This window comes from Hippopotamus amphibius, chromosome 2 (assembly GCF_030028045.1).
Source record: "Hippopotamus amphibius kiboko isolate mHipAmp2 chromosome 2, mHipAmp2.hap2, whole genome shotgun sequence".
Lineage (NCBI taxonomy): Eukaryota > Metazoa > Chordata > Mammalia > Artiodactyla > Hippopotamidae > Hippopotamus > Hippopotamus amphibius.
This window is the reverse complement of record NC_080187.1, coordinates 48,467,567-48,481,039: the sequence shown is the minus strand read 5'-3', so window position 1 is coordinate 48,481,039 and position 13,473 is coordinate 48,467,567. Positions and strand designations below refer to the sequence as shown.

The window sequence follows — 13,473 nt, the reverse complement described above, 5'->3', positions numbered from 1 at the left end:
AGAAAAGATATTCCTATAAGGTTAGATATTTTGAGCTAGTAAATGTGAAAATTAGAAAACAGAAAATGAACTAGTGAGTATATTTTTATGAGGGAGAAAAAGTTAGACTATGAACAAACGACGGAAAATCACTTCAGATTGTGTCTGAAAATTATATACTGAGCATACTAATTTAAAAAGAGAACTTGCTGAATTTTAAAATATGTTTCTAGATTGACCTCGTGTTCTGGAAATTTACACTTAATGAAATTTGCATTTCAGAGATGTTATTGTTGTGCTTTGCCTTCTTTGGGGATGAAATGTCAGAAATTGAATGCCACATGCTTTCTTAATATAGTTCTGTGCTTCAAAGTGTTTGACAGAAGTTGGGTATTAAAGATTTAAAGTCTCTTAGGAATATTATTCACATAACTACATGGCATAAATAGCTGTACTTTTGTGTACTTTAAAATCACCTTAATGTATAACTGTGTGATGCTATTATTGCTTCAGTTTTATTGGAAAAGAAACAAATTTCATACTCCACTGTTGATTGGAGTCTTCATAAATTGGGGCAAGTACTGGGCATCCAGGAGCTGTCAGTGCTAAACAGAAGGGTTTCATTGCAGTGACCCATTCTCCTAAAGGACTATTCCATAGTTGCTGGAAATTTCATACTCAGATATCAACCTGTTAGGACTTTAAAATAAAGGACAAATCCTATTAGATAAGTATTATTAAAAATATTTAAACCTTGCATATTCAAAGTACTCTAGTTTTCAATTTTATCTTGTGTTTTTTAATTCCTAATAATTTTCAGGATATTAGAATTTTAGGATAATGAAAAAATATTTAGATGTCCCACTACTATTTATATTAATAGGACTTAATCTGTACTAGACACCTAGAAATATTAAACAAAGAGTGTTTTTATGTTTCCTAATATAGTGTGCTTTCCCATAACCTAGAATTAAAAACAAATTATGACTTCATACATCCTTAAGAAATATTGATACAAATATTATTTAAATACAATATTTTTCTCATTTGACTCCAAATCCTATAAACCAGCAAGAAAAAGGAGTAGATTTTCTTAATATAGCATAACACTCATACCTAGGGCTTAGGGATGACCCCTTATTATCACCTTATAGTAGAGAACTTTATGTAATATAGCTAACTCCGTATCTACAGAATGAAGAAGAAAGTTTCTTCTCTGGTACTATAAATTTTATTTTTATATAGTCATGCTAATTCAGCAGTAATTTGCTCAGTCTCTGGCCTCTCACCCCTGGGGAAATACTTCTAGACTTGTATATATACTACACCTAAAGATAGAACAAAGTTTTGGCCTTATTTAAATACACACACACACACACACACACACACACACACACCAGAGTTTGTGTTGTGAGGTATTAAGTAATTTGGTAAACCCAGTTTCCAGTCTCAGTCTCTGTATTTCCAGAATTGCTAGTTCCTGAGCCGTGTCAAAGATGCCCCACCAAATTTCTTTCTATTTCTCTATAGTGCTGGCAGATGTTTTCTGCTCTATCTCCCCAGTCCCTGCTAAAGAAACCTGGTTACCTAGTGTCTAACCCACATGAGTGGGCTTAGGAATTTGGATGAAGTGCAAGATCCTACACTTTTACCTTCTTTAAGGGTGTACAGTTTGATGTTGAACATCAGTTTTCATTTAGATTTAGGACTCATATGCAGTAAATATAAATAAGTGTAGCATCAGAAGCAGGAAGAATGGCCATATACAACAAATATGTCAAATGTTAAATTTAGCCCCAATAATATGTTAAGACCTGAATATCTTTTCTAGTAAAATATGAATATGTTGAAATGTTTACATGTACTTTGATCTCCCTGCATCACTTATAACTTATGTGTTTTATTTCCCCAAGTACAGCATTGCTGAATGTTGCAATGCTTTTTCCCAGTACTGCAGGCATTAGCCATACACGTGCCCAGATGTTCTGCACTTTGAAATGTTGCCTTTGCTTAATGCAGGTTGACTTTTCTGAATTGCAGAGAGGCAGTATTCCAAGCCGATCCTATTTGTCACTTTATGTTTAAATATTTTGCCCTCTGACAGGAAAGGAAGAATTAAAACGTCTTCTTAGCCCCCTCACCCTACTCTGCACTATTTGCCTCATGTTTCATGAGATTTTTAATGCAATACACTCTAACAGGTAGAAACGTACTCAACAGTAGTGACTATCATATGTTTGAAAATATTTTTGCAACACAAAAGCAGGCTAATCAGCCAATGTGAATTTAATTTTCAAAAGAGAGTAAAATGTAGGATTATAACAGGAGAGGTTGCCCTAGTAGTTGTAAACTGAAACCGAGGAAACTCTGTCCCCTTATTTATTCTCCCAGCTCCTTCTGATTTAATTGTCAAGGGTTTTAGGTTCTAAGAGAATATCTTGAGATAAGCTTCCTTCATGCTAGGAGAAGGTATTTCTAAATTAATATTATGAACATTGAACCCCATTGAGTCTCTTTTTATTTCTGTGAGAATTCTGCATGGTCAAGGAAGGAAGGCAGTAGGGAAACACCCCTGTTATGCTTAGCTGATGTGAAGTGTGCCCTTGAATATCCCTGTTGGCAGCTACAGTTGAGATCTCAGAAGGGAAACAATGGCTGTGAGAACCAGCAATGTATTTTGAATCTTCACTCCCTTCCAGACTCTTCCTATTTTTAATTTTTTCACCTCAGAACCAGACATATGGAAAGCTTGAAAGACAAGCTGGACGGCACATTGTATCAATTCTACCTTGTGCTATACCCGGAAGATTTCCCGAGTTGGATGCTCCTCTAGCCTACTGGACAGAGGTGATGATGCCGGAAGCAATCATATGTTTTTTGTTTTTTTAAGCATGTTCTGAGTTATTAAAAGGTAGACTACAAAGTATGTCATGGGCAATGTCTTGAAGAAATTTTCAAACTGGTGGATATTTGTGAATTTTTAAGGTGTTTTTTTTTTCTTTGCAATTTCAGATCTACTTAGCCAGTTCAGGTATGACTTTGGATGCTGACACTTTTTTCATGTCTCTAAAGCATAGAAAGAAGTGCAGAAATGAACAGACAGGTATTAGAAACCCTGGCATTGGTCCCATGCATGTTTTCATGCCCAGCCCCTCCTTCCTGCCCCTCCTACAGTCCTGTGTGTGAGAGATCAAGAGGTGAGGAGTTAATTTGTAAATCTGGTCCAAATTGAGTGAAATGCAAAAGTTGAACAGGCCAATCATGAAACTAAATATAAATTCCAAGATGGTTTCCACAGTCCACTGAATTCAAATGACTTGAGTAACAGCTATTATGTGGCATTGATTGTTCACTTCCTACTCAAAAGCCTGTCAGAAAGCATTCTTATTGAAAACCACCTTACATTGTGTTAAACTTCTGATCATTGCTCTTAAGAATATATATACGTATGTATGGGAACATTTTTTCTCAATATTTGTGTGATTTGCTTATTGTTCTTGTGCTGAGTGAGCTCCTTTGTGCTTCAGACAATAATAAATGAGATTTTGTGTTTACGTGTTTTTGTTGTTGTGAGTTCTACCAATCTGATAGAAGGGGAATTAATTTACAATGTTTGTCTCCTTTTAACATGAACTCAAAAGACTAAAGGGGGTCAACTATACAGTGATGGATGGAAACTAAATTTTTGGTGGTAAGCATGTTGTAGTGTATACAGAAGTAGAAATATAATGTTGTACACATGAAATTTATATGATGTTATAAACTAATGGTACCTCAATAAGAAAAAAAAGAATATCATAAGACTGCAAAAAAAAAAGAATATTTAGCTGTGAGTCAACATGTATCTTCTATCCTATAAATAGTCACTATACATAACTTAAAATTTTAGCTATAGCTATAATGTTCAGCCCTTTAGAATCAGATTATTATTGCCTTTGATTTAGGCATAGTTGATATTTCATATTTTTTAAGCCACAACCCAGAGTGAGACATGCACTTTAACATCAAGAATTAGTTCACACATACACATGTGCATGAGTATTTAAAACAAAAGCTTCACAAAATGATACCTTCTCTACCTGTGATACCCTGGGGTATTTCCCATTCTATTCTATTCTCTGTAATGTTTTAAATGCTGATAGTGAGTTTCCAAACTGGTTTCTTGAACTTCTAATGGGTTATCACCTGTGGTGTGGAAGCAGTTTCCATTGTCATTTGACTTGTATACTTTGTCTCCATGGCTCCATTCTGTGATTTGGCCATGACATGAGGGCCGGCCTTAGAATCATGTGGATTAAATAAAATAATACATAGCCAGCACTTGAGATAGCATCTGGAACAAAGTGAGTGCTCTCTGTATGGTAATTATTATTTTTTAAATGAATACACACTGAACAGAAATAAAAATCATTTAAAATGTATTTTTCTCAGTTTAGTTTTTAGAATTGAAATCAAGTGGTGATAAGGATCCCTCTGTACATAAAAATATTCTGCAAGGATTAAATCTGATTTTCTTCAGCACTATTATGTTCATTATTTTTTATTTATAACATGAAGCCTAAGAGACTAGTAAACTTGGTCTATAAATTCTCCCTCAATGTTCTGAGCAACTTACTAAGCATCTTTTTTTTTCCTCCTAAGGAACAACTTAGTCAAAATACCCAGAAGAGAATGTTCATGTGCATTATGTAGCAATAAAGTCTGCCTAATTTAATTTGCACATTGTAGGCACAGAGTTTTGTAATGGGCAGTTAATAGACAAATACAAATTACTGCATGGCACTCAATTCAGGATTTAAATAAAATAAGGTTTAGACATGAAATATATATCTGCCAGTAGAAAAAAGGGCCTGTGGTAAAGAGGCACTCAAAGGAACTGGACCCACAAGCAGTTAGTTGTCACTAACAGGAGTAGGGTTTTTTTCAAACCTCATTTTTAAATGGGATAAGCAAAGTATTCACTGTTCTTTGAAATGATAGATTATTTTAAAGTGTAATTAACTTTTTTTCACTAATTCAGACTCATCCTCTTTTACCATCAAGGCTGCCTACACTATCATTGTAAAATCACATGAAATTTCTCATACTCCTTGAATTTTCATGCTTCTATATTAGTAAGGTCTATATTTCAGCGTGGAAAGAAAGAGAGAGACGTAGCTAAAAAAAGCATTCTCTATGGCAAAAACTTTGTTGAGAAAATTTTCAGCGGTAACTCAGAAAAAATAAAACATTTCTGCCCCATGGTAAAAAGTGATAAAATATGAACAGATAACATAGAATTTCTCAGGTCACTGGGGCCCTCCTCAGTTGCCTAGATTCTGCTCATCCCTATAGAGAATTAAGCAAACATCTATTTCTCTATTTGTAGAAAGAAAGCTCAAAGTCATAGCAGTAAAATCTAACATAAGAGAAATAAAGGCCCTAGAAAGATTATCATTTATTCAAATGATAAGAGGTTCTCATAAACTTGCTTAAAAACCAAAACTTGTAGCTTCACTGTCAAATTAATTTCTGTGCTCCTAATCCTGGACAATCTCTGTATCAGACTTCTGTTTTACTGCTGTCAAATAAAGCCAAAACCCATAAATGAGTAAACCAAGGAAGAATTTTACTCTTTTTTCATGACTAAATTTGCTTCCTAGAGCACTTGAGAGACCTTAAAGAGCTTTGATGCTTTCTTTTTCTTTCTCTTTCTACAAGAGTTGATTCCATCCACACCTGAGCTGGAGAATAAATGCAGAGATGGCTTTGTGCTTGGAAAGCACTTTGAAAACCTGACTGAAGCACATGAACAGATAAAGACATGAGAGGCTTTTGTTATTTCAAAGGATAACTTAAGAAGCTCAGAAAAAGCAGCACACATAATTCTTTCAATTCATGAACACTTTCCTCCTGGCTGAACTATGAAAGATGAATCAGGCTTTGCAAATTATGTATTCTGGGTTAATTTATATAACCAAACAAATCCTCCAGTATCACAAATATGTCCCATCCTGGGACAATGGCACACTGTGCATTTGGTAAAATCTCATGGAAGTTTTGGCAGTGTGCATGTAAAAGAGAAGCTATGGAATTTGGGTTGTTTGTGATTGTTGTTTTAAGCTCAGTGATAGATTTGCTGATGCCCAAGACAACTGCAAAATCTCTTTTGAGTGGATTATTTACTGTAATTTATAGGGGGGAAAAACACCATTATGAGAAAATCTGTACAAAACCTTTATGTTCCCTATAAAATTAATGCCCAAGTAAGGAAGAAGTCAACATAAACGCATATACAACCTTCATTTAGTGTTGTTTGTGGTCCTGTAGACCATTTAACATGGCATAATTGATTCTAAAGGAAATCAAAATTGGCTCACCTCCTCTCATGAGCACACCAAAATCAAAACTGACAGCTAAACAACCATCTATAAAAAAAGACTGGGACCTATCAAAAAAAGATATTCTGCGTCCAAAGACATAAAGAAGAAAGCATATGAGACAAGAGGAGGGGTGCACTTGTAATATAATGAAATCCCATACCACCCAGGTGGGTGACCCACAAACTCGAGGATAATTATACTGCAGAAGCTCTCCCACAGGACTGAGAGCTCTGAGACCCACATCAGGCTCCCCAGCTGAGGGGTCCAGCATCAGGAGGAGGAGCCCCCAGAGCATTTGGCTTTGAAGGCCAGTGGGGCTTGATTGCAGGAGCTCCACAGAACTGGGGGAAACAGACTCCACTCTTGGAGGGTGCACACAAGATCTCGTGCATATCAGGATGCAGAGTAAAAGCAGCAATTTCATAGGAGCCTGGGCCAGACTTATCTGCTGTTCTTGGAGGGCCTCTTGGGGAGATGGGGGAGGGGTGGATGTGGATCTCTCTGGGGTCGTAAAATCTGGTGGTGGAAATATCAGGGAGTGCACATCTACTGAACTCTTCCTGGAGGCAGATATATTGCTTGGGTCATTAGCACCAAGACCTGGCCTCACCCAATGGCCTGTAAGCTCCAGTGCTGGGATGCCTCAGGCCAAACAACAAGCAGGGCAGGAACACAGACCCACCCATCAGCAGACAGGCTGCCTAACACTAAAGATAGTCATCAAATCACAATAGAATAGAACAAAAGAGGAATGGGAAAAAATGACCTACAAAAACAAATGGCAATAAGAACATACATATCAATAATTATCTTAAATATAAATGGATTAAATGTTCCAATGAAAAGACATAGACTACTGGTAGAATAGATACAAGACGCATACACATGCTGTCTACAAGAGACCCACTTCGGATCTCGGGACATATACAGACTGAAAGTGAGGGGATAGAAAAGGTATTCCATGCAAAAGGAAATCAAAAGAAAGTTGGAATAGCAATGCTCATATCAGACAAAATAGACTGAAATAAAGACTGTTACAAAAGACAAGGAAGGACACTACATAATGATCAAGGGATCAATCTAAGAAGAAAATATAACAATCGTAAATATATATGCACCCAACATAGAAGCATCTCAATATATAAGGCAAATGCTAACAGCCATAAAAGGAGAAACTGACAGTAACATAATAATAGTGGGGGACTTTAACATCCCACTTTCATCAATGGAAAGATCATCCAGACAGAAAAATCAATAAAGAAACATAGGCCTTAAGTGACACATTTGATAAGATGGTATTAACTGATATTTACAGAGCATTCCATCCAAAAGCAACTGAATACACATTCTTCTCAAGTGCACATGGAACATTCTCCAGGAAAGATCACATGCTGGGCCACAAAGCAAGTCTCAGTAATTTAAGAAAACTGAAATCATATCAAGCATCTTTTCCAAATACAACACTATGAGATTAGAAATAAACTACAAGAAAAAAAAAAAAACCTAAAAACACATAAACACATGGAGGCTAAAAAATATGCTACTAAACAACCAATGAATCACTGAAGAAATCAAAGAGGAAATAAAAAAAATACCTAGAGATGAATAAAAATAAAAACATGACAATCCAAAACCTATGGGATGCAGCAAAATCAGTTCTAAGAGGAAAGTTTATAGTAATACAAGCTTGCCTCAGGAAACATGAAAAATCTCAAATAAATGACCTAACCTTACACCTAAAGAACAAACGAACCCCAAAATTAGTAGAAGGAAAGAAATCATAAAGATCAGAGCAGAAATAAATGAAATAGAGATGAAGAAAACAACAGAAAAGACCAATGAAACGAAAATCTGAGTCTTTGAAGAGATAAACAAAATCGATAAACCTCTAGCCAGACTCATCGAGAAAAAAAAAGGAGAGGGCCCAAATCAATAAAATTAGAAATGAAAAAGAAGTTATAACCAACATCACAGAAATACAAAGGACCATAAGAGACTACTACAGGTAACTATATGCCAATAAAATGGACAACCTAGAAGAAATGGACAAATTCTTAGAAAGGTACAATCTCCCAAGACTGAAGCAGCGAGAAACAGAAACTATGAACAGATCAATCATAAGTACTGAAATTGAATCTGTGACTTAAAAACTCCCAACAAACATAAGTCCAGGACCAGAAGGCTTCGCAGGTGAATTCTACCAAACATTTAGGAAAAGTTAACAGCTATCCTTCTGAAACTATTCCAAAAAATTGCAGAGGAAGGAACACTTCCAAACTCATTCTACGAGGTCACCATCACTTTGATGCCAAAACCCAACAAAGATACCACCAAAAAAAAAAAGAAAAGAAAAGAAAATTACAGGCCAATATCAGTGATGAACATAGACACAAAAATCCTCAACAAAATTCTTACAAATGAAATCCAACAATACATTAAAAGGATCATACACCATGATCAGGTGAGATTTACCCCAGGGATGCAAGAATTTTTCAATATCCACAGATCAATCAGTGTGATACACCACATTAACAAACTGAAGAATAAAAACCATATGATCATCTCAGTAGATGCAGAAAAAGCCACTGATAAAATTCCACATCCATTTATGATAAAAACTCTCCAGAAAGTGGGAATAGAGGGAACATATGTCAACATAATAAAGGCCATATATGACAAGCCTACAGCTAACATCACACTCAATGGTGAAAAGCTGAAAGCATTTCCTCTAAGATCAGGAATAAGACAAGGATGTCCACTCGCACCACTTTTATTCAACATAGTTTTGGAAGTCCTAGCCATGGCAATTAGAAAAGAAAAAGAAATAAAAGGAATCCAAATTGGGGAAGAAGAGGTAAAAGTGTCACTATTTGCATATGACATGATACTATACAGAGAAAATCCTAAAGTTGCTACCAGAAAACTACTAAAGCTCATCAATTAATTTGGTAAGGTTGCAGAATACAAAACAAATATACAGAAATCTGTTGCATTTCTAAACACTAACAATGCAAGATCAGAAAGAGAAATTAAGCAAATAATCCCATTTACCATTGCATCAAAAAGAATAAAATACCTATGAATAAATCTCCCTAAGGAGCCAAACTACCTGTACCCTGAAAACTATATGACACTGATTAAAGAAAATGAAGATGACACAAACAGTTGGAAAGATATACTGTGTTCTTGGATTGGAAGAGTCAATATTATGAAAATGACTATACTACCCAAAGCAATCTACAGATTTAATGCAATCCCTATCAAACTGCCAAAGACATTTTTCACAGAACTAGAACAAAAAATTTTAAAATTTGTGTGGTGACACAAAAGACCTTAAGTAGCCAAAGCAATCCTGAGAAAGAAAAATAGAGTTGGAGGAATCAGGCTCCCTGACTTAAAACTATAATACAAAACTACAGTAATCAAAACAGTATGGTACTTGCACAAAAACAGAAATATAGATCAATGGAACAGTATAGAAAACTCAGAAAAAAAAAAACCCATGCACATATGGTCAAAGGGGGCAAGAATACAGAAAGGAGAAAAGACAGTCCTTTCAATAAGTGTTGCTGGGAAAACTGGTCATCAACATGTAAAAGAATGAAATTAGAACATTGTCTAACATCACACAAAAATAAAGTCAAAATGGATTAAAATCTCAATGTAAGACCAGATACTATAAAACTCTAAGAGGAAAACACAGGCATAACACTCTTTGACATATATCACAGCAATATCTTTTGGGATCCACCTCCTAGAGTAATGAAAATAAAAACAAAAATAAACAAATAGGACCCAGTTAAACTTAAAAGCTTTTGCAAAGCAAAGGAAACCATAAACAAAATGTAAAGGCAAGCCACAAAAGACACATGCACTCCAATATTCATTGCAGCACTATTTACAATAGCCAGGACATGGAAGCAACCTAAATGTCCATCAACAGATGAATGGATAGAGAGGAGGCGGTACATATATACAATGGAATATTACTCAGCTATAAAAAGGAATGAAATTGTGACATTTGTAGAGACATGGATGGACCTAGAGACTGTCATACAGAGTGAAGTGAGTCAGAAAGAGAAAAATAAATATCGTATATTAACACATATATGCAGAATCTAGAAAAATGGTACAAATCAACCAGTTTGCAAGGCAGAAATAGAGACACAGATGCAGAGAACAAGCATATAGACACCAAGTGCGGAAAGCAGGGGTGCTGGGGGGGAATGAATTGGGAGATTGGGATTGCCATATATACATTACTAATAAGAAAAAATATCTAATTGTACACTTTAAATATATGCAGTTTATTGTATGTCAATTGTATCTCAATAAAAGTTTTTAAAGAAAAAAAGATATGTGCAGGAAAAAAAAGACAACCCACAGAATAGAAGAAAATATTTGCAAATGATGTGACGGACAAGGGGTTAATTTCCAAAATATACAAACAGCTCATGCAGCTCAATATCAAAAAACAAACAACCCAATCAAAAAGTGGGCAGAAGATCTAAATAGACTTCTCAAAAGTAGATTACAGATTGCCAAAAAGCAAATGAAAAGATACTCAACATCACTAACTATTAAAGAAATGTAGGGGAGGACTCGGGGGGGGGGAGTCAAGGAAGGGAGGGAATATGGGGATATGTGTATAAAAACAGATGATTGAACTTGGTGTACTCCCAAAAAAATAAAAAATAAAAAAAAGGTTTTAGGCTGAGCTGGGAAAAAAAAAAAAAGAAATGTAAATAAAACTACAATGAGGTAGCACCTCACATTGGTCAGAATGGTCATTATTAAAAAGTCTACAAACAATAAATGCTGGAGAGGGTGTGGAGAAAAAGGAACTCTCCTATACTGTTGGTGGGATTGTAAATTGGTACAGCCACTGTGGAGAACAGAATGAAGATTCCTTAAAAAACTAAAAATAGAGCCAGACATATATCCAGAGAAAACCATAATTTGAAAGGATGCATGCACCCTGATGTTCACTGCAGCACTATTTGCAATAACCAGAACATGGAAGTAACCTAAATGTCCATCGACAGATGAATGGATAAAGAAAATATGGTACATATATACAATGGAATATTACTCAGCCAAATAAAAGAATGAAATAATGCCATTTGTGGCAACATGGATAGACCTAGAGATGATCATACTAAGTGAAGTAAGACAGAGAAAGACAAATATATCACTTATATGTGGAATCTAAAAAGATGATACTAATGGACTTATTAGTAACAGACTCTCAGACTTTAAAAACAAACTTATTATTACTGAGGGGGAAAGGTATGGTGGGGGAGGGATAAATTAGGGATTAACAGACACACAATCCTATATACAAAATAGATAATCAACAAGGACCTATTGTATAGCACAGGGAACTCCTATATGGGAAAAGAATCATTATATGTATATGTATAACTGAACCACTTTGCTGTACTCCTGAAACTAACACAACATTGTAAATCAACTATATCCCAATACAAAATAAAAATTAAATGAAAAAAAAGTGAACGGTGGCACATTCCTCCCAAAGAAGGACCTGCTCCCTCCGCAGAGGCAGCCACACTTTGATTCCATGGACTGGAGACCAACTGCAGGACATCCTTGGGAGCCGTGAGCTGAACATGGCAGAGTCACATGATGGAAGAAGCCTGGGTCACAAGTCACCAGTGGAAGAGAGTGTCCCCAGTCCAGGAGTACATGGATTGATAGAGGACAAACTGGCCCCACAAAAAATTCATAAACTGTTAAGACACTGCCATTCTGATACTGACATCCAGTGCTGTTAGTTTACACCTTTGCTGAGTCCTTTCAAGTGCTCTCCCCACCTGCCTCCTGGACAGACCAAATGCCAAGTGGGGGTGGTGGGAGGGGAGCCTCCAGACGAGAAAGAGCCCTGTGATTTTGCAGGCAGGATTAGGCCTCCCTGCTGCCGAAGGAAACTTGAACTTAGGAGGATGAGTGCAGTCCTCCGCCACAGCGTGCACCATCATGACTCCCTGACCTGCGCATGGGCAGAAAATAGGTAACGGCATGGCACTGCTTTGGTCTTCTAGTCTTCCTGGCACCGGGTCAGAGTGGTCAGAGCTCAGGCTGGTTTCCTCTGGCTGCTATCCGTGTTTCCACTTGCCCAATGCACTGGACGTATAACTGCACTTTCTATTTGTGCAGAATCGTGAGCAGAGCCAAGTTAGAGACTCTGTTTTACAGAACTCGAGCGCCAGCCTACTGATGGCCTGTCCTGTTTGCCAACCACTCGTTTGGGTTAGAAGAGGGAAACTCCACAGGGTTCCTTGTGGTCAGTTGTGGCCCGCAGGTATTGGCAACTGGAGACCGAGCAGTGGTCCCTTTGGAGTCATGGAGGGCCTGATGACAGCCACAAAAGTGTCTTCCCAGCTGGTCCTGGAGGGGCTGTTCAGTGCTCTGGTGTACGAATGCTTGAGCCAAGGCTTGGGTCTCTGTGGGTCTCTGGAAGATTCTGGTATATGCTATCCTGATTGTTGTTATAAAAAAGAGTAACATACTTTAAGGAGCTCCTAAAAAGAGCTAATAAAAGATTTTTTGCTTGGGATGAAGAATGTTGTAATGTCTGTGAGAGGGTCAGACTGATTCCACAAACCGATAGAGCCCTCAAATCACTGGCGAGGAGGCCAGTCCTTTGAATCACACACACTGAATCTGGCAGCACTTAGTAAATATACAAACAGGTTCACATCTTTATTTGAGGACATTGTAGATCTTCTCCGAAAAGAACAGAAAAGCAAACCCCCTAAACTTTCATTTCATGGTGTGATGATGGCTGGACTTCAAGGACAGACAAAACCACTCAAAGATGCATTAAGATCCTGTTGCTCCATGGTGACTGATGCCAAAAACATCTTAAAAGCATCTCAGAAGAGTGCAGAGCAACTTCAGAGGGAAATCACGGATGGTCTGGATAAATCAGGAAGGCCTGAAACTGCTTTCCCAAACAACTGCCAGGTGGAAGGAAAGAGTACAAGAATTGAAGGAACAGGAAAAAAAATACTTGAGGACTCGAATACATGAATGAAACAAGTTGTAAATGATAAGGAGGGCCAGTCAAAATATCCAGAACTGCACTTAGAAAGCATTTTATGTTGGCAAC

General features: G+C 36.8%; 1 protein-coding gene across 9 annotated transcripts in view; it reads left to right on the top strand.

Moving 5' to 3' along the window:
- Positions 1-6,374, top strand: part of GDA (guanine deaminase) — a 126,087-nt gene extending 119,713 nt beyond the window's left edge. For 8 of the 9 annotated variants that reach the window (XM_057720118.1, XM_057720108.1, XM_057720115.1 and 5 more), the window contains one exon: positions 2,710-3,533. In XM_057720118.1, coding sequence (XP_057576101.1) covers positions 2,710-2,812 — 103 coding nt within the window. In that variant the 3' untranslated portion in view covers positions 2,813-3,533. Of the gene's footprint in view, positions 1-2,709; positions 3,534-5,679 lie in introns of those variants that run through there. The other variant, XM_057720112.1, reaches the window with a different exon arrangement.
- Positions 6,375-13,473: the final 7,099 nt, after the last annotated feature.